Source organism: Eutrigla gurnardus (genome assembly GCF_963514095.1).
Source record: "Eutrigla gurnardus genome assembly, chromosome: 13".
Taxonomy (NCBI): domain Eukaryota; kingdom Metazoa; phylum Chordata; class Actinopteri; order Perciformes; family Triglidae; genus Eutrigla; species Eutrigla gurnardus.
The window spans coordinates 7,706,528-7,727,381 of NC_139936.1; the positions used below are offsets into that span (position 1 = coordinate 7,706,528).

General features: G+C 41.5%; 3 protein-coding genes across 5 annotated transcripts; 1 reads left to right on the top strand and 2 right to left on the bottom strand.

Moving 5' to 3' along the window:
• Nucleotides 1-8: 8 nt before the first annotated feature.
• Nucleotides 9-5,166, bottom strand: drc10 (dynein regulatory complex subunit 10). Of its 2 annotated transcripts, none has more exons than XM_084025486.1 (5): nucleotides 3,995-5,166; nucleotides 1,490-2,096; nucleotides 1,094-1,315; nucleotides 932-1,003; nucleotides 9-439 (listed from the first exon to the last, which is right to left on the bottom strand). In XM_084025486.1, exons 1-5 carry the CDS (start codon nucleotides 4,294-4,296, stop codon nucleotides 158-160), a joined length of 1,485 nt encoding a protein of 494 aa, XP_083881612.1. In that variant the 5' UTR covers nucleotides 4,297-5,166; the 3' UTR covers nucleotides 9-157. The 2 variants fall into 2 exon arrangements, with proteins under 2 accessions (XP_083881612.1, XP_083881613.1); XM_084025487.1 differs by lacking the exon at nucleotides 3,995-5,166 and adding an exon at nucleotides 2,311-2,357.
• On the top strand, nucleotides 2,694-13,461 carry tpcn1 (two pore segment channel 1). 2 transcript variants are annotated; one of them, XM_084025483.1, is made up of 26 exons: nucleotides 2,694-3,312; nucleotides 6,150-6,286; nucleotides 6,798-6,974; nucleotides 7,054-7,167; nucleotides 7,313-7,443; nucleotides 7,927-8,015; nucleotides 8,122-8,156; nucleotides 8,234-8,292; nucleotides 8,466-8,565; nucleotides 8,672-8,788; nucleotides 8,919-9,043; nucleotides 9,126-9,174; nucleotides 9,267-9,330; nucleotides 9,420-9,464; nucleotides 9,562-9,618; nucleotides 9,708-9,761; nucleotides 9,904-9,976; nucleotides 10,216-10,323; nucleotides 10,455-10,616; nucleotides 10,738-10,853; nucleotides 11,449-11,495; nucleotides 11,601-11,669; nucleotides 11,762-11,858; nucleotides 12,028-12,167; nucleotides 12,264-12,344; nucleotides 12,426-13,461. In XM_084025483.1, the coding sequence occupies exons 1-26, from the start codon at nucleotides 3,222-3,224 to the stop codon at nucleotides 12,570-12,572; spliced, it is 2,484 nt and encodes an 827-aa protein (XP_083881609.1). In that variant the 5' UTR covers nucleotides 2,694-3,221; the 3' UTR covers nucleotides 12,573-13,461. The 2 variants fall into 2 exon arrangements, with proteins under 2 accessions (XP_083881609.1, XP_083881608.1); XM_084025482.1 differs by lacking the exon at nucleotides 2,694-3,312 and adding an exon at nucleotides 5,872-6,026.
• slc8b1 (solute carrier family 8 member B1) lies at nucleotides 13,269-20,798 on the bottom strand. Its single transcript, XM_084025485.1, has 15 exons — nucleotides 20,425-20,798; nucleotides 19,615-19,767; nucleotides 19,074-19,126; nucleotides 18,571-18,628; nucleotides 18,263-18,368; nucleotides 17,999-18,166; nucleotides 17,746-17,859; nucleotides 17,594-17,668; nucleotides 17,364-17,494; nucleotides 17,103-17,244; nucleotides 16,884-17,005; nucleotides 16,514-16,667; nucleotides 14,115-14,195; nucleotides 13,960-14,024; nucleotides 13,269-13,853 (listed from the first exon to the last, which is right to left on the bottom strand). Exons 1-15 carry the CDS (start codon nucleotides 20,593-20,595, stop codon nucleotides 13,662-13,664), a joined length of 1,785 nt encoding a protein of 594 aa, XP_083881611.1. The 5' UTR covers nucleotides 20,596-20,798; the 3' UTR covers nucleotides 13,269-13,661.
• Nucleotides 20,799-20,854: the final 56 nt, after the last annotated feature.

A 20,854-nucleotide genomic window follows, 5' to 3' on the forward strand; every position in this document is an offset into this window, starting at 1 on the left:
TATTAAACATAAAGTACTTTATTAAAAACAAAGCATAAATGACAAACATACTGAATATGGAGTATAATGGTATTAAATGGTATTAAATACATGCTCTCTTTTGTTATAAAAGATGTTAATGTTCATGCTCGACTTGTCCGTGTAGAAGCAGAGTGTTTTATTTGGTCTTCTTGCCTTTGCCTTTTTTGGCCTTCTTGCTTTTGCCCTTGTTCTTTAAGGCCTTGCGAGTACTGTAGCCCCTCCACCAGGCTTGGGCAAAAATGGCAGCTTTGGTCTTCAACTCCAGCTCCCTCATCTCTTCCCGTCTCTTCTCTTGTGCCAGCCGACGCTTCTCCTGGATCGCGTTGCACTCCACTTCTAGGACAGAAAAGGGCTTCTCTAGCTTCCTCAGCTCCTCTTCCTCCCTTTTATAATCCATTCCATTCGATTCCAGGTTGGCCTGAGACGGGTGTTGATGGCAGTTATGGTCAGGGGGCAAAAAGGATGGAGAAGAGAGAGAAAGAGAGAGGTGGTGGTGGATGGAATGAGTAGTGGAGATAAAATAAATGTGACACAAAATAAACCTAGAAATAACTACTTGTTTTTTTCAAGCATTTGGAGTCTCTAATTGAGTTTATATCATATTTTAGAGCAGGATGATACATATACACTATATCCTGAATAGTCAGAAATCATCTATCATCGTTTATAGACGGAGCAAACTGCATCAGCTGGTAGAGACTGTGAGATGTGAGTGAAGCCTCTGGAAAAAGCTAATAAATGGAACCTGTGTAGCTTTCAGATAGTTTGTTAAACTTCTACATCCAAGATTAAGACCCGACTGCCATGTTAAACACCCTGAATGTAGCCTCAACAGGTGCATGAACTAGTGGCCAGAGTATACACACTTCATTCTTTTTTTCCAGATACTTTGTGGAGGCTGAGTTTGTACCTGGGTTTCTTCTATTTCACTGTCAAAAGTTTGGAGCAAGAATTTCATTTCTGTCTCCACCTTTTCGTTTTTCTGGCAAAAGAAGAAAATGACATGGGAGTTAATGGAAATTAAACATGTTAGTACATTTACTGTGAAATTATATTTATACACAAAATGTACCTCCTGGATTTCTCTCTCTGCCTGCCTGTTTTTAAGGATCAGGTTGTTGAGCTGACTGCTCAGCTGATCAATCTCCTGTTGTATACCGGTGTGCTTCATCTTTCCTGTCTTGATAAGTGACTGGCACTGCTTGTCGGCAAGAAGTGATATACCCGCTTCCTGTCTGTCGTTCCCTTTCAGAGAACTCTGCAAATGTTTGATCTCGTCATTTTTCTCAGAGATCTGTAATGTAAAAAGAAAGATATGAGAGGGTGGATAGGTGAAAAGGTCAAGAGCAGAAGTTGTACTGACTTTAATAAGAAATCTTTCTTTTTTCTTCTTTTTTTCCATTGAAGCACTTTAAACGTGTAAGGCTAGAAGAAGTCTCTTTTTCAACATCCACTTTTTGTGCCTCACCTTTGCATCTATTTGCATTATGGCTGTGGCCACATCGTCTTCCTGTGAAACCACGCGCTCCAGATCGTGACCAGGGGTTGAACCCAACCGCTTGTGGTGAACGAGCTGTAGCTTCTCATCCCCACTGGTCAACAGCTTTTTTACAACCTGGCTGTGAAACTTTTCAAGCACTTTAATTAATATGCGCTCACTCTCCCCTACTTCCATACCTGGCTCTGCCCTCAAACCACAAATGGCATCTGGCTGGGTTCGGACAACCCTGAGCAGATCTCTCACAGAGTTCTTGATGTCCTTCTCAAGCTGAGCCCTTGTTTTCCGAAGGTCTCCCCCTTGGTCCCCATCGGACTCTTGCTTGATCCCTTCTAGTGTCTCCAGTCTTCCATTTAATATTTGATGCTGTCGCAGTGCTCTACTCAACTCCTGGCCCACAACACTGGGCACACTGTTTAACTGGACAGCAGGCAGAGTGGCTGCAATCTCAACTTGACTGATGGAGTTTTCCAATATCCTTGAGATGCGTTGAGCCTCAAGAGAAAGCAACTCCTTCTGTGACAGTTCATGGTTCATAAGAGCATCTTCTGATTGGCCCTTTGCAGACATAATATCACTGGATGGTATGAAAACATGTTTATAGATTAATGAATATGAATACACTGCGTTTGTCTATATCACCTTAAAATATTATTAATTTCCTCTGCTACTTTGTATGGATAGTAGTTAAGTTCTCTTTTATCTAGGCCTAAGACTAAGATGTGAGCATGACATATGACAGTTTTAACTTCATCTTGTGTTAGCTTAACGTTATTTAGCTACATAGTTACCTGTCGAATCGACTCGGACGTTGGCTGCAAGCAGAACCTTTTGTTGACATTTTCCCCTCTGTTGCTAAGATACTACGGAAGCGGCTGATAGTATCAAATTACTGGCGCACAATTCAGATCTATAATGCATTAAACGAATATATGCATACATGAGTGTTGTTATTATTATATTTATATATATATATATATATATATATATATATATATATATATATATATATATATATATATAATAATGAATACATTAATTAATTTATGTGACAGGGGTTTTACAGCATCATCTAGAGCCATCGACCTTTATTTTGAAAATCCGCCAACCTTCCCTCTGCCGTAAGTTGCTTCAGTGTCGCGAATGTTTTGTTGATCAAATTGCACCCAGAGTGTCTGCAGAGCGTTGAGTATCGTTTGTTGATATCGGAGCGATTAATCAGAACTATATATAATTATAGTGTATTTAGTTATTTGTTTAAATGTTCTCAGTGCACGCACGACATCCGTTAACCACCAGAAAGCTTCGCGGTGCGGGGACGATGTCCTGATGGACACCGGCGCGCAGCCTCGGCGCGATAGCCAGACTGACAATGAACTAGTTGATTTGGTGACAGATGCCGTTTGTGACGAGCAAAAGGCCAAATCTGCAACCGACAGACGCTGTCCGCTTAACACGACGTGAAAGCTGTTAGTTCCTGTTTTTTTGCATGTCTCAGCCGAGCGACGTCACTTAGCCCTCATCTCCGCTAGCGCAGCCCCCACCCGAAAAAAGTAGCCGGTTTGTTTGCAGCCGACTAACGTGTAAAGCGTTAGCTAGAGGCACCAAAGATGCGCAGGAATCTTGTTTAGCTAGTGTGGATTAACTCTGATCTACGAACGTAAATAGATCCAGGCTGGTTGCAGCCTGTTTGTCTGCTAACATGGAGTCTGACGACGATGTGCCTCTCATCTTAACGTGGGACGAAGCAAACAGCGGTTTACTCAACGAGGAGGCTGAGAGAGGCGACGAGAGTAAGTCCTTACACTTACACACTGGAGTGTGTGTGTGTGTGTGTGTGTGTGTGTGTGTGTGTGTGTGTGTGCGTGTGTGCGTGTGTGCGTGTGTGTGTGTGTGTGTGTATATACATATATCTCCAGCAGCCATGCAATATATACCACCTTCATTGAACTTATACTTATATTTTGAACTGTGTATTTAAGCAGTAGTTTATGGTGTATTCTACACATTGAGTTTATTGCCAATAAGGGATATTTGCCTTGCAACTGCAGTTGAAAATAATAAACAATAGAGCATAGTACTGCAGTCAAGACCATAAGTAGAGATATGACCATGACATGAGAAAGATACTGTAGCCGTACTATAATAATACATCATCACAGCAAACTACAGCCTCTAAAATGACATGAAATCACATCAAAAACACATCTCTCTGAAACACTATCAACAAAATGTGTTGAAGTCATGGGTTCATCAAATAAACTGGTAACTGATTAACCGGCTAAAAGGCTGGTTAGTGTATGATAGACACAAACTGTCAATAAGTCAGGCCGATTCTTGTTTGTGCTGTGATCAATGTACTTTTTTCCACATTGGTTTAAGTATTTATGATACTTTTTGAGAGAAAAGTATTTCATATTTTTTGTAAGTGTCATTATATATGTTATCATATGAAATGAATGCTTGTCTACTTACCAGATGTGCACTCGCGCAGTCTGAAGCCGTTTAATGTAACTGACAGTCAGCTGCATACATGCTGCATGTCCAGGCCACACTGCTTTAATGGAGAGCAGAGATTGCCCACCAGGCTCTGTGTGTGTGTGTGTGTGTGTGTGTGTGTGTGTGTGTGTGTGTGTGTGTGTGTGTGTGTGTGTGTGTGTGTGTGTGTGTGTGTGTGTGTGTGTGTGTGTGCGCGCGCGCAGTAAGTATGGGTATCCATGCATCCACTCAACATAGTAATCCTGCTGCCTTTGTATATAAGCTACAAAATGACCCATCTGAGAAACTGCTGCCTCAGCAGACCGGTGCACCCCTCAGCCCCTCCCTGGTGCTCATGGGCCGCATGTGAGTGTTGTGTGTGTGAGTGTCTGCAGCCCGTGTGTAAGTGTGTCTGTGTGTGTGGACGTACTGGATAATTTTTCTCTGGCTCTGGAGGTGAACAGGAAGAGCAGAGGAGTTTTTTTTTTTATCCTCAGGATATTTGGGAGTGGTGGACAAGTAGGAAGTTCACACTGTTCCTGCTGATTGCAGTTGGAGCTTTCTGGAAAGAGAGGGAGTTTCAACGCGGACACTGGAAAAGAAGCCTGCATTGTATCACCTCAGTGACAAATCACTTGCTTGGATAGAAGTGTGGAGTTCAGTTTTGCTGCTGGTGGTCAGGACCCTTTGGATCACTCCACAAAACTACATTTTAATCGTCCCGGGAGAAACAGTCATGACTGCTGAGCCTGTTTGTGTTTCTGTGAGCGTGACCCCACCGTGTTTTTGACTGGGAGCGCCGAACATGTTATTGTTCTGAAACAAATGAAGGGTTGGAGTGGCACACGACAGACACGGGCTCTACTCCTGTCAGGATAACAGCCAGGCTGCCACTGGACTGGAATTTGATCTTCACACTTGCCGTCAGGGTGGACAGGAGGAGTCTGACTGCGTTTCAGAGACGCGTATTTGGTCCCCACAACGTTTTGGTCCAAGGAGTCGTGCCTGAAGCAGAAAAGGGATGTACAGGACGTGGGACGGACGCCTACATAGACTCACACAGGACTGAAATATGCAGTTGCTGAAAGACAAACAGAGGGTTTACTTATTCAAGAAAGAAACTGTGATTTATATATCATGGATCCTGCTTGAATCTGTAATTTAATTTATTCGACAATACTGAGTTAATCTTTTTCAGTTGTACTTTTGAGTTCATTTTGAAGAGGGCTCCTTCTTCTTAAACCTGCACTCTTCTCTGTCATTTAAATGATAGTCAGTACTTAATTTTGCTTTACGTTCTGCAATGGCTTCCTGCTTTCTCGTTGTTATCAGATATCTAGACGTCGTCTCTGTGGTTTCTCTGTCATGTGTCTGTATCCTGTTTGTGGAAGGAAAGTAATTGACAATGTGATATTAGTGCAAACATTGCATTTTCTTACTGACTGGCTGCACTGGGTTCAAAGTTCGAACTCTGTGGCAAAGGCAGGAGGCTAATGCATGCAATTGTGTAAGTGACTTTTCATTCTCACTGGTGACAGCAGCTCTTATCACGGCGACTGAAAGAGACTCTTTTTTTTTTTCCCCCAAAAGAAGCATTCGATTGTCAACGAAGTACTGAGCTTCATAAGCATTGTCAGCTCTTCTGAATGGTGTTCTGTCTCCAGTGTCACTTTGGTCCCCCAGCCTGGTCTGAATATTCCTGAATCTATAAGGACTCACATCCGGACTGTGTTTCTAGAGTTTGCATCAGGCCTGAGTGGAATGTTTGGCCGTCTGTATCTCCAGATGTGTGTGCGTGGGACACGATGAGCGCACTGTGAATGACACACACACACACACACACACACACAGACACTTGTGCTGTGTACTTCAGGGACCTTGATTCACTCACACAGCTGGGTCACACATCCAAAGTGATCAATGGAGTGCATGTGTGGACAGGCAGCTGGTTCTCATGAAGATCAGATCCACAACGGGAGTCCAGTAGTGATCTCCTCCTATGCCTTACAGCTAGAACTAGAATGCGTTGGTAGGCCCATACCCCTCTACCACTGTGTGTGTGTGTGTGTGTGTGTAATTGATGTTACAATTTGTTGTTCTTTTCCACATAAGCGCTGTATCAAAACATTGTAATCTACATGTTTTATTCCAGATGGAGGAGGAGGCAATTATGACATAGTGAACAACGCTGTGATCTCAACACCTGGGCCACAAAACCACAGAGCCCAAAATGTGTCCTTACGGCAAAGCTGGGAGATGAACTACCAAGAGGCAGCCATCTACTTGCAGGTATTCACAAGCAGTGGATTGTGGCTTTTGTTAGCTGCTGAGTGTACAGGGTCATATAATGGCTTTAATTACACGTCATGAACAGCTGCTTGAAGTAATAAATGTAAGAAACTTTTATGGCACCACATCCTTGTGCTCATACACCTGCATCCTCGTGGATATTGGAAACATAACGGGGACATGCTCGAGAAAAGATTGTCTTACTTCTCATCAAACATACCACAGGGTACCTTCTATGAAAAGGTACAACTTTGCAAAAAGACAACATTCACCACACTTACGATAAGCACACACATTGTGAAAGGGATGATGTGTATTTGGTTGCGTTTTTCCTTTGAATAGTTTCGCTGGCTGGTCTCAGTTCTGCGTTATGGGTGCTATGGATGTGCTCACAGCACGTTGTTTTCATCAACTACAGGAAAACTGGTCGACCAGACCAGAGCATACATTGAATCATACAATAAAAATGGTTCTCATTGTTTTTAACGTGTCCTTTAAATTCCACATACAGGAGGGAGAGAACAATGATAAGTTCTTCACCCATCCTCGAAACCCAAAGGCGCTGGCAGCGTACCTGTTTGCCCACAACCACCTGTTCTACATGATGGAGCTGCTGACGGGCCTGCTGCTGATGATGCTGTCGCTGTGTGAAGCTCCAGCTGTGCCCTCGCTGCGCCTGGATGTCTATGTGGGTGAACATACACACACACACAAGCTTATACACACAGTTTCCTGTAAAAGCAGCTGTTTATCTGATGCCTCTGCAGGTCCATGCCACTCTGGAGCTGCTGGCTTTGGTTATGGTGGCTTTTGAGCTGTGCATGAAACTCCGCTGGTTAGGCTTCCACACCTTCATGCGACACAAGAGGACCATGGTGAAGGTAAGCGATCAGTGATGGGTCATTCCACTGTCTCTGCAGCATGCTGGAAGACAGTCACCCTGCTGTCTGCGGCCCCCGCGTCATAGTTTGGGATTTCAGCTTCCGTTACTGCGTATTGTTCATGTCGTCTCTCCTCCTCGTCCAGACGTGTGTGTTGCTGCTACAGTTTGTGGAGGCCATCGTGGTTCTGATCAGACAGACGTCTCACGTGAGAGTGACCCGAGCTCTCAGACCAATTTTCCTGGTGGACTGTAGATACTGCGGTGCTGTGCGCAGGTACATAATGACCTAAACAAACACGCACGTTCACACAGTCAGGGCAACGTCATGGCCAAATAGAATTTCCAGCTTCCTCAATTGAGAAGTTTACATAATGACCTGCATCAAATCCTGTTTGTATCAAAGAAGACAGGAGAGCGATTCAAGGAAACAACATAGAGAACTTGTCAGCATCCTCCCCCATATTTTCATATGAAAGAAAAATGGTATGCTACGCTGAAAGCCTGCAAATCCCTGCAAAATCTTGCAAGCTCAGTTCGATTTGTGCTCCCTATGACTTGAAAACGTCCATTTAGATACCTTTGACAGTTGCTTCTACTAAATGGGGTCCCCTTTTTTGTTATAAAATGTCTTTCAGAAAGGGAATTTACTCCTGACTGATGGTTGATTGTAATACATACTTCAGAGTTAATGTACAGACACCACTGATTAAACTTTTAGATGTAGTCATCACTCACAAAGTTTCTTTCATCCAATCAGAAACTTGCGTCAGATCTTCCAGTCCCTCCCACCTTTCATCGACATCCTGCTACTGCTGCTTTTCTTCATGGTTATATTTGCTATGTTGGGTAAGAACGCTTATTATTTTAACGTATATTAAAAGCTCAAAAATAGTTCAAGATTACATTGTTTTTAGAAGTTTTCCTGTTCAATCATCCTGTCATCTCGTCTCAGGTTTCTGCCTCTTCTCTCCAAACACTACTGACCCGGTACGTTGAGTCTTTAGTGCCTGAGTTTACATAAGTACGTATGATTTTCTGACTTTATCCGTCTCCTCTCGCCGCAGTACTTCAGCACCCTGGAGAACAGCCTCGTCAGTCTGTTTGTGCTGCTGACCACAGCAAAGTAAGCACAGCACTGTCTTTACACACGACACGCAAGCAGCTCTTCCTACTTTCAGAGCTCATCATAAATATCCTTTTTTTCCCCTCCTCCTCACCACATGTGTGTTTTAGCTGATTCCCCATTTTTTTAAGTATCTCATGACTTTTGTATCTCATGCTTCCCTCTTCCTCTAGTTTTCCTGATGTGATGATGCCAGCGTACTCCAAGAACCGCTGGTCCTGTGTTTTCTTCATTGTTTACCTCTCCATAGAGCTCTATTTCATCATGAACCTGGTACGAATAGCCTTGTTTTCTGTCCTACTTAAAATACTGTAGACATGGCTTGTAATTAGCGCTTTTATGTGATCACTGATCAGCTTGATTCTCTGCCCCCCTCCAGCTCTTGGCCGTGGTGTTTGATACGTTCAATGATGTCGAGAAGATGAAGTTTAAATCTCTTTTACTTCACAAACGCTCTGCGATCGACCATGCCTTTCAGCTGTTGGTTAGCCGGCAGGTACGACATCACCGTTCTATGTAAATTTGGTTTATTTTCATATATGTTTTTATATATATCACTAGAGATCATTCATCTTTTATGAAGCATCCACTGGGTTTTATCCGTGCTGCTCTTGTTTTTTTCCCAGAGGCCGATGGGCGTGTCGCTAAAACAGTTTGATGGTCTGATGAGGTTTTACAGACCACGGATGTCTGCAAGAGACCGCTTCCTCACGTATAAAGCCCTGAACACCTCCGGGGCTCCGATGCTCAGGTAACTGCCAGACACACATTTTTCAGTTTAAAGCCTTCCGCCTTTAATTGCATTTTTACATTTTCTTTCTGTTCTGCTGCAGTTTACAGGACTTTTACAAGTTCTATGAGGTCACTGGCCTTAAATGGAAGGTGAGAAGTATTCTTGTACGTGAACTGAGCACTTGTTATTCACTCTATTTGGGGCCCTTTTAATGTACATGTACTATATGCGTGCTGTTTAGGCACGGCGCAGTGGAGAACATTGGTTTGATGACCTTCCACACACGACCTTCCTCATTTTCAAAGGCAAGTTCTCTTTTTCTATTCTGTTTATGAGACTAAAGGAACTGTCTCTGGCTTCCTTCCTCTGAGTGCTTTCTTCTCTGCTTTAATAGGCATCAACCTGCTTGTGAAGTCGAAGGCCTTCCAGTATGCCATGTGTAAGCGTAATCGTCTCCATCCTCCCAGCTGTCCTCAGGGACACAGAGCCAAAGTCTCTCATCGTAATCCCTTTTTAACCTTTTCTTGTGGCTGCAGATGTGGTGGTGGCGATCAATGGCGTGTGGATCCTCGTGGAAACGTACACGCTGAACAGTACGTGTCTCCCCGATGGCATAAACACATGTGACTGAAGTGTTCCACGCCACAGACCTCATACTTTCTTCCTCTTCTTCCTCACGCAGGTGGTTTTTCCTGGTCCAGATTTGTTCCCTGGAGTTACATTGTGTTTCTGACCAGTGAGTAGGCTGCGTGCTGTCTCCCATTCACCCAGAAAATCATCATGTGCTGTAATACTTATCATAGAGGGCGCCAAAGAATTTAAGTCTGTTCCATGCACTACTGCCAAAATTAACTCTGCCTCTGTCCTTTCACTTTTAGTTTATGGTGTAGAGGTCTTATTGAAAATAACTGGTTTGGGGCCGATGGCTTATTTCAGCTCTGGGTGGAATCTGTGAGTAATATTTTGCATACTGGGTTTGATTAACTGACCTATTGAATATGTACTGAATTCAAAACTTCAGACGTGTGGACTTAAGACTGCATAAATCCTTAAACCCTGTTCCCGTCTGTGCATTTGGATTCAGTACTCTTATTAAACCTTCAGTGATTTTACTGTGGATTATTGTGAAAACACAACAGCTGTTTATTTCGTCATGTACCAATCACTGGTTCTGTGTTTTCGGGGTCCAGGTTTGACTTCTCGGTGACGGTGTTTGCCTTCCTGGGCCTGATTGCTCTTGCCTTCGATATGGAGCCATTTTACTTTATTGTAGTTCTCAGGCCACTTCAGCTCCTCCGGTATGCTTTTATTTCTTCCTCGTAAGAGCAAAATGTATATGTACTTGTGTGTACATATACATGTATACATGTATATACATGTACTCAGATTTTGTTTCATGTGAACATTCTTGGTCGACTGTCTTTCACAGGTTGTTTAAGATAAAGCAGAGGTATCGTAATGTGTTGGACACCATGTTTGAGCTCTTCCCCAGGATGGCAAGTCTGGGGTTGACCTTAATCATCTTCTACTACTCCTTTGCAATTGTTGGGATGGAGTTTTTTGCAGATGTGGTTTATCCTAACTGCTGCAAGTGAGTCAATTGAGTTTATTTTCTCAGTATTCTGCCCCTGTATTCATTTTGGGATGTGTTGGTACGCACTCTTGTCCTCCTTATAACTTATGTTTCTTCTTTCATGTCTTCTTCTTTTCAGCACAAGCACAGTGGCAGACTCCTACAGGCTAGTCAATGTCACCTATGGCAACAAAACAGTGTTGGAAGAAGGCTACTATTATCTCAATAACTTCAACAACATTCTCAGCAGCTTTGGTAATTCCATTATATTTTTCATTTAAAAAGTAACGCTGGAAATGTTCTTTACTGTTGATATTATTGTCTACAAATCCTGTGAACAGACCAAAACCAAATATTTGTAAGTCAGTATGTGTGTACTTTCCACAACTTTTTTAGACATACTATGTACTATTAAATATTTTGTGACACAATATTATGAGATAACACACCATTCTTTTTTTAATGATATAGATAGCATTTCTTCAAATTTGGCACAAACGTCCACTTGGACTTGACATGACATATTATACTAAGACTTATATATTATTACTTTTTTATTACTTAATTTTTTTTTCACTTTTCATGACATACTATACTATGCCTTTTATTATAACTTTTTGTTTTACTTTCAAAAAATATATTTTTTTCACTTTCATGGCATTCTATACCGACTTATTTATTATCACTTTCAAAAATGAAATTATTTTCACTTTTCATGACATACTATACTATGACTTCTTTATCTTCACTTTTGCTATTCACTTTTATGACTTTCTATAGAATATTTTTTAAACTTTTCATTACATACTTTACCATGACTTATATTTATTTCTTCTTTCTTTTTCTCCAGTGACTCTGTTTGAACTGACTGTGGTCAATAACTGGTACATCACCATGGTAAGATCAAGTCATTTGTCTGTTTTTCATCCATCACAACTCTGCAGTCTTGTCAATGATCAGTGGTGATTTGCTGGTTTACTGTCGCCGTGTTCACTCATACAGGAAGGAGTAACTTCTATGACAACCCACTGGAGTCGGCTCTACTTCATGACCTTTTACATCGTTACCATGGTGAGGCTGTAATCATATGTGTCATTCATGTCTGTGGTGCTTTTTTCTGTGCGTTCATGCGAGCATGAATGTGTGATATTTTGTGTCTCTAGGTGGTGATGACCATCATCGTGGCGTTCATTCTGGATGCTTTTGTGTTTCGCATGAACTATAGCCGTAAGAACCGGGAACCAGTGGAGAACCCAGAGGGTAAGATTGAGTGAGTGCGTCTCTCTGTTTGGGTGCATGTGTGGATGTTTTGTATACATTTACAGAAAGCATTTATATTCATATATTCTTGAATATTTGCAGTATTTCTTGGAACAGATAGAATGCTCATTTGATTTGTCATTTTAATTTGTTTGTGCTCATGCTCTAGATGAGAATGGGATAGTGTTTGAAGTAGAAGTAAGTCGTGATGAAGCTCTGGCCACTCTGGAGCTGTACAAACAGACCTGCCCAGGAATGTCCTCGCTCAGCTCTCTACAGGGAGTCCTACAAACGATGGACAGGGGAGGGGTAAGAAAACACAAGCACACACAAAAACCTCGACATCCTCTGCTCTTCACATGAAACCCCACTAAACTGCTTACCCTCCGGCTTTGGTGTGTACAGCACTCGTCTCTGGTGTACCTGGGACGCAGGTCTCGGACGAAGAGTGACCTCAGTATGAAAATGTACGAGGAGGAGATACAGGTGAGAAACTGAAGATATTATCCTGAATATCATCTCGTTGATACGACGTCACCTCCTCACCTTCTCTACGTCTCGTTTCAGCACGAGTGGTATGCGGAGTATTCAAGGGAAAACCTGCCCGAGCAAGACCAAAGCCTGGAACGTGATCTGGACAGTCCCGTCGCTGACCCGTCTTCCTTTCCAGAGCCTCAGCTCAACTCACAGACTGGACCTCACGCTATCAACTAATGCACACTTTGCAAGCAGTACTCCACCATCCCAGCGTTTTTTAAATGCTAAGAAACTCCCATCACTCCAGCTCTTCTCCTGTTCCTCCATTCTCTCCATTTGGCACAGTGGGAAACTGGTCCGGGTCTCTTTGGACTAATGTGAGACGAGGTATTGATGACTCCCTGGAGCCGTCACTACAGACAGAAAGACAGCAATGCAGGTCTGTAGCTCGACCAGTGAAGCGGGAGCATTGCCCTTTTGGCCTTTTCATAGACTGGAGCCAATATTACCAGGGAGCCAGAACTACTACGGTATGTTGTGTACGTATACTGCTGTAGGCCTTTCGTGACCTCTTGTAAATCATGTAGTACTTAAACCTGATGCCTTAGTTGAATGGCTTATCTGACCAGTATTAATGGACACTACATCTAAGTTATCTAAAGACCAAAAGTATAAACACTCACACTCCGTTTAGCTCATCCCAACAATTACAGTGGATCTAACTAATGTCAGATTAAACTCAGATTATTTTACTTTTCTATAACTTCATATTCTGTAATGTATTTCAGTTAGTTAAGAAGGGATTTTAATATACCTTTTGAACTGTAAGTGCAAACATATATTTTTGATGTACTATCGTACTGCTGGCAACTGCTTATTTACTGACAAAGTATCATTTAACCAGCATACCATTCATACAACCTGTAAAACAAATACCAAACCAAAAATTATTTAATGCCCCAAAAGCATCATTCTTTGTACAGGGTCACCATAAAAGTACATTTACTTAATTCACAATGTTTTAAAGTATACATTTCTGCAACCTGTATTTTTTGTGGACTCACAAAGTGCCGTCACAGCTCCCGTCAGCACAAACAAGAAGTTGAATAAAGGCACAGTGTGATCAGTTTCAGCCATTTCCTGAACAGAAAAATCTCAGATTGTCATTCATTTGCTTGGTTTTGGATGGCTCTGGGTAGAAGGCAAGTGCAAAAAGTCCTGTTGATTCTTTATATATAGTATAAAAGTGGGTGTAATTCTGTTCCAGTGTGTCATTTTGCATTATGGGAGGACGTCCCTCGTTTCAGACTGTCCTGAGAGTCACATTTACACAATGTGGATCTTGCCAAACTCTGTGAGCAGTGCAATGAGAAGGAAGATGGCATAGAAGATGAGGAGGAAGATCCCATAGGTCCGACCCAAGTGGAACCGGCTCAGTGGAACAATGACGAAGGACAGGACCAAAGACAAACCCAGAGATCCTGCCAGAACCCACGTCAACAAACCCTCTGTTTCAAACTGAGGAGGAGAAAAAGATAAAAATGCATCATGTATCTGCAACTTCTATATTTCTCTGAACTTTTAACCAGAAGGATAAACTTTTCATCTGCGTATTTGAGATTACCTGCACATAAGAGTGTGTTTGAATCATCTGCACCAGACATCCTAAACCCACTCCAAACAGCATGTCTGAAGGAAAATAGTCAAGGACAATTTTTTACTGTTATACATGGATATGTTTCTATACCTTTACACAATCTCTTATGAAAAGAAGGATACTGAAAATGATGCCTCCAAAGCAGGCAGATATGGCCATCCGTGGGTAACCCTGCCGGGCGATGGTGATATCAGAAAAGCAGTCTGAAAAAGAGATGTGCATACAGATCATGTGCTAAAGATTTCCATTAGGAGCAGATATTTAGGCTGGTATTGTTTTTATCTTGTGAGTCATCATGGTCAGCTGTGGTCTTGACTTTGTCAGATATTAATATTTATATACACCGTAATAATGTCACCCCCATGCTCGATGCAGTCATGAAACTTAACAAGTGTGTAGTTGAGTATAGTATATTGAAAAGAATCATAGCATAGTATTTCAGAAAAAAATGGAAAAGTCATCCAAAAAACTCTTAAAGGAGTCATCACCTGGAAATCTCAATTTCTCTTGTTAAAACATGCATATCTGTGTTTGACCTCAGTTGAAACTTGCCTGAAAGGCTGGAGTTTGAAAGTGGCGCCGTTTTTTCGCTTCTGCTCTTTTTCCGAACAGGAATAGCACACAAGGGTGTGCATTCCTAAAGCACGAGATTTTGATTCTGCGCCTTCGGTGACGTCACCGTGGCGGCTACTTGCATAAGCCCACCCCTCTTTCACCACCCAACCCCGCCCCGTCCGCTACCTGAAATCGCCGAAGCGCCGCCATTATGTTTTGGAGTCTGCATGCAGGCAAGCCCCCCCGGCTCTGTCCTTCCTGCGGCGAATCAACGCGCGCCTCATTACATATTATACAATGCACATCCGGACCAGTCAAAACCTCGCGCGTAATCTCGCGTGATAAAATCGCGGTACGAAAAAGGGTCAGAACAAGCTCAATGTTTGATTAAATTTTTTTTTTTTTTTTCTAATAAGTTTTACGAATTGATCCAAAGCGATCCAAGGGGGGCTGGATACGTATAAAACCAGGTGATGACTCCTTTAATATTCTATGTCCAAAAAAGGTCATGGTATAAAGTATGTTGAAAAAGTCCAAATATGGTATGTCAAGAAAAGTCATTAAAAAAGTCATAGTACAGTATGTAAAAAAAAAAGAAGAAAAATCACCAGAAAAAGTCATAGTACAGTATGTAAAAAAAAAAAAATCACCAGAAAGTCATAGTACAGTATGTAAAAAAAAAAAAAAAAAATCACCAGAAAAAGTCATAGTACAGTATGTAAAAAAAAAAAAAAAAAATCACCAGAAAAAGTCATAGTACAGTATGTAAAAAAAAAAAAAATCACCAGAAAAAGTCATAGTACAGTATGTAAAAAAAAAAAAATCACCAGAAAGTCATAGTACAGTATGTAAAAAAGAAAAAATCACCAGAAAAAGTCACTGTACAGTATGTAAAAAAAAAAAAAAATCACCAGAAAAAGTCACTGTACAGTATGTAAAAAAAAAAAAATCACCAGAAAAAGTCATAGTACAATATGTAAAAAAAATCACCAGAAAAAGTCATAGTACAGTATGTAAAAAAAAATAAAAAAAAATCACCAGAAAAAGTCATAGTACAGTATGTAAAAAATAAATAAATAAATCACCAGAAAGTCATAGTACAGTATGTAAAAAAAAAAAAAAAAAAGAAGAAAAATCACCAGAAAAAGTCATAGTACAGTATGTAAAAAAAAAAAAAAAAATCACCAGAAAAAGTCATAGTACAGTATGTAAAAAAACAAAATCACCAGAAAGTCATAGTACAGTATGTAAAAAAAAAAAAATCACCAGAAAAAGTCACTGTACAGTATGTAAAAAAAAAAAATCACCAGAAAAAGTCATAGTACAGTATGTAAAAAATAAATAAATAAATCACCAGAAAGTCATAGTACAGTATGTAAAAAAAAAAAAAAAAAGAAGAAGAAAAATCACCAGAAAAAGTCATAGTACAGTATGTAAAAAAAAACATCACAAGAAAAAGTCATAGTACAGTATGTAAAAAATTTTTTTTTAAAAAGTCACCAGAAAAAGTCAAACTATGGTATGTTGAAAAAAGTAATGAAAAAATTCATAGTATATTATGTGAAAAAAAGTAAAATCATAGTATCATCCAACATTATTTTTTTTACACATTTTTAATGACATACCATACTCTATTAAGTTACAATACAACACTGACTTTTCTTTCGACATAATGTATTAACACTTTTTATGACATAATACTTTTATTTTATAGAATAACTTTTCATTACATAAATTATTTATATTATATTTTATTAATATATAATATTATTACTGTTTTGACATATGACATACGACGACATACTACGACTACTACTACTGACATACTATACTATGAAGTTTATATATAACATAACATGTACTTTTTTTATGACTTTTTTTTTTTTTTTTTACATACTATACTTGTCTGATTTGGTGTCGGGATAGGTGTGACTCTAGTTGTAAACGTTTTGGGGAAAATCCTTACCTCCTATGCTGTTGCCCCAGGCCAACAGAGTCAGGCCCAGCACAGTGTTGCTGAGACTCAGGACCACACCAAGCATGTGGAGGAGACTGACCACTTCAGAGGCCGCTGCACTTATCAACACTGCGCTCACCAAGAAGCCCAACAGGGCAAACAGCTGGTGGGGAGGAGACAAACTTGAATTGGATGCAGCATGATAATAAGCATTGTCATTATCAGCACGTTAGAATGTTAGGATTGAGAATGTATTTCATTTATAAAATGATAGATTACATCCTCTGATATGACCTAAAGAATGCGCTCCACACCCCACCCAAGACAAAGGGTTCATATCTCATAATTTAGACAATATTTGTTCCTTTTTAATACTTACTGGGTGATATTTGGGAGGGCAGTCATTGGTGGTGGTGCAGAAGACAATACCAGATAGGAAAAGTCCCAGCAGAAGCATCAGCAGCCAGAGGGGAAACTGCCCCTCGATCATATAATCTCCATCTAGACATGAGTTAAGATTTAGTTAGATTTAAAATAGCAGGGCGGTGATATATTTTCATGCGATTATGGCTGCTACAGTATGTCATGCTGCACTTACATATTCCAGACTGAAAGGCGAACACACACACCAAAGGAGCAACGATCAGATGAAGGCAGTTCAGTGGGCGTCTCCAGTTCCTGTCTTCTTTATCGGGGTCGACCACGGGGATGCAGAGCAGGAGCAGGACCTCTAGAGGGGTCTGATGAGAACAAGCTTAAAATAGGTTTTCACTGCTGGACCTGGTGTACAAACCAGATTAATTCAGGCGTTGAGATTTTCCCCACTGCCCCATGTATCGGTCTACCCTCAACCACACACCTTTAGTACTTTGAGGACTCTCCAGGTCCATGATTTCCTCCTCCACTTCCTGTTGTCCATCGGGTTCAGAGAGCTCAGCAGGATCTGACTCGTTGACTCAGAGTAAGGCAAGAGCGGCCTGTACTCTGACTCTAAAACACACACATGCATGTTATGGTCTTGATCATGCAGGCGAATCCTGGTGTATATTATCTTAAATAGTGGTTAATTGAAGGGTGCAGGATTCCTACCATACTCCTGTTGGACGCTCCCTCCAGTTAGGCCGGGCACGTCCTCATCAGACGAGTCGGACGAGTGAAACTCTGCTGCAAAGACAAAAAATACCCTCCATTATGGAAAAATAACAGATTTGTCTGTGTCTATATGTATTTGTGTTTCTAACCTGGAACATGTGCAACACTCCGGACACTGGAGTTCATCGAATGTTTCTGCCGGTTGTAGATGTATGCACTGATAATAACAGTCAATACATACACAACATAGAAACCCAGGTACCCTAGGAAAAGGAAGCGAAGCAAAAGGAGTTGTGATGACCTGTGATGACATGATCTGCCTTCACCCAACGTCAGCTGGGATCGGCTCAAGCCCACCCCCGACCTGATAAGCGGTTACAGGTAATGGATGGTTGTGTGTACCCAGTGTTTCTCCCAGTGTCGTGGTTCCTCTGTACAAGATTAGAAAAGTCCAAAACACTGCCACCATGTAGAAGATGACGTCACGCAGAAACGGACGGGAAGCCACCGCGAAGGGCTTCACAAGCGCCACGCTGCCTGCAACTACTGTGGTGACGAATATACCAGCTCCTGAGGGAGACAGATAAGAGTATTGTTAGGAGAACTGGAGCCTTTCATATTAAAAAGCTTGAGTTGTTCAAGGTGTCTGTGTGACACCAGGCCTACCAAACAAGGCTCCAACGGCCAACCCGGCGGTGTGTGGGTGGGAGAACGCTGCTATCGCACTGAAGACATCAGGAGCTCCATTACCAAGAGCCAGAAACGTCACACCCTCCGCACAAATACCAGTAAAGGAATATATATACATTCTTCACACAGAAGTAATTTGACAAACGTTGAAAGAGAAATCACGAGAGGAAGTACGAGAGGAAGTGTGCTGGTGAATCATTAGTCAGATTGTTTGTACTGCTATAAATAAATACAACAAAGTAAGAACTTCTGAGAGAAGTTCAACAGACGTAGATAAAGGATACAGCCACGTTGTGGGTGAGGTGCAGACTGGTGGAGATGGCTGACAGGTTGGGACAGAAACTTGGGAGAAAAAGTGAAAACAAACATAAGTGAGTAAAACATATAAATAAAAAAAAATGCAAAGACATCTCAGAATTTCAAACAGATATGGGCATTTTAAACTAAACAGAAAGCAGCTTCTTTACCATTCAGCTACTACTGTATAGCACATGAGTGTGCAGTGGGGGTCAACACTTCCTTTGAGGAAATCTCACAACTTAAGTGAAACAGTGACTAAAAGCGATCTACAGTCATGTGATTCTGGTTCATGTGACTCTTAAGCTGACTGCACCAAGGGCATGAATAATGTGTGTGTGTGTGTGTGTGTGTGTGTGTGTGCAGTCTGCACATGTGGGCTTGTAAACATAGCGTAACAGTCTCCATAGCTGAATCCAATGAATGATTTGCTGGCATGACACACACTCTTCATACACATACCGAAACTGGCAACATGGGAGACACTTACAATTTAGATGCTGTGAGTCCGAGAATGACAAACAAAAAAAGCAGCCATACCATCTGTGGAGAAGCAGAAGAAAGTAGGTCTGATAAGTTTACTTAAAACACAATAAAAATACTGCTTGAATCTGTCATACTCAGAAAAAAAGCTCTATAAAATGATTAGGTTGACTCTGATAATAATGGCTTTGTTCGACAACACTGATTCTATTGTTCCTAGTCTGTAATGTAGCCCAATATATTCTGCACAGACAGATTTCCCTTGGTAGATTTAGCAAAATCTCACTCACACCGCCAAAAAATTTCTTAATGCTACTTTCAGTGTAACGGTAGATTTGTTATGTTGTAATTCAGGAAGTTGAGCGTTTTTTTTCTTTTTACAATATCCATGATTGAGCAAAGAGTGAAAGTACAATTAGTCATAAATGTGATAATTCCTGGTTCTCCAACAGCAAAGTGATCTGCTGGTACACACACACACACACACACACACACACACACACACACACACACACACACACACACACACACACACACACAGGTCTTACACAGAGAGTGATGGTGAGAGGTGTGAGGTTGGGAGGAAGCAGACAGAAGGCCACATGAAGGTAGTTGATGAAGCCATCTTCCATGTTACAGTCTGGTGTATTCTTCACAAACGCACAGCGGTCTGCAGCACTGACGTTCATCACAAGGTCACACTGGACATGAACACACAACCAATAAAGAATCAGTTTAATTCAAAGTTTCAACATTTCACTTGGTACCTGTTTTCCCCTTGTCTACATGTGTATGTATCTGGTTTCTTTTAGTTCCCAGCAGGTAACTTGAGACACTTGAGACTAGGCCTACATGTGGCAGCTTTGTAATATTTCACCCAGAAGCCAAGAAATCACCCCTTTTCTGTAATTTGATCAAACAAAACACATGAAAGGATATCCAATACCAAAATAAAGCAGGCTGAGCCCACAATAGACATGGCAATTAAAAATGGAGCTGAATTTAGCTAAATTGAATTACAATAAGTGCATTCAACTATGTGGAAACAACACAGAAATGGCAAGACTCATTAACTTCATCTAATATGCTGAATTGCCTCAAGTGCATATTATTAGTTACATATTAGAGGCTTTCATCTGGATGAGTGAAGTATGAAATAAATGCATAACCTTCAGTCACCCATCACACTGTGTGTCTCGCTAAACTGCATTCATGACTGCGTCTCTTATCGCTTTATCACGTGACAGCTGGGGAAACCTGACAGTGTTAACTCAGCCAAGCCCAGCACGCGCGCACAGCCAAATGTCACGCGCATGGCTGTAAACATGATCATTTGGTAGTGACAGAATCTCACCAACCTCATCGTTGTTGTTCTGAAGCATGATGGTTGTTGGTGTAGTGTTGGAGGAGGACCGCCCGGCTAATCCGACACCAGGCTGGATCGCGGGGACACGCGAGCCCGAGGTGACCTGCTGGAGGTACGAGCAAAACCCCAGCAGCAAAAGTGAGAGGTAAACAGCAGAAGACATGCTTCACTTTATCCTGGAGCCACGTCCATTCTGGTGGACAGGGCTGCGCTGATCATGTCATCCGGACATATCGGCTGAAATTAAACCGAAAAAGGCTCAGAAGAAGAAAAAATATTGAAAACTATATCCGTATACAGCTATGATTTCTTTCTACTACAGACTGTCCGTCCGGGTTTAACGCTGGTGTACACTGTGTACAACCGCGCCTCGAGTCCCACCTACTGTTTTTCCAACCAGACGTGTGACGCCTTCAAGGACC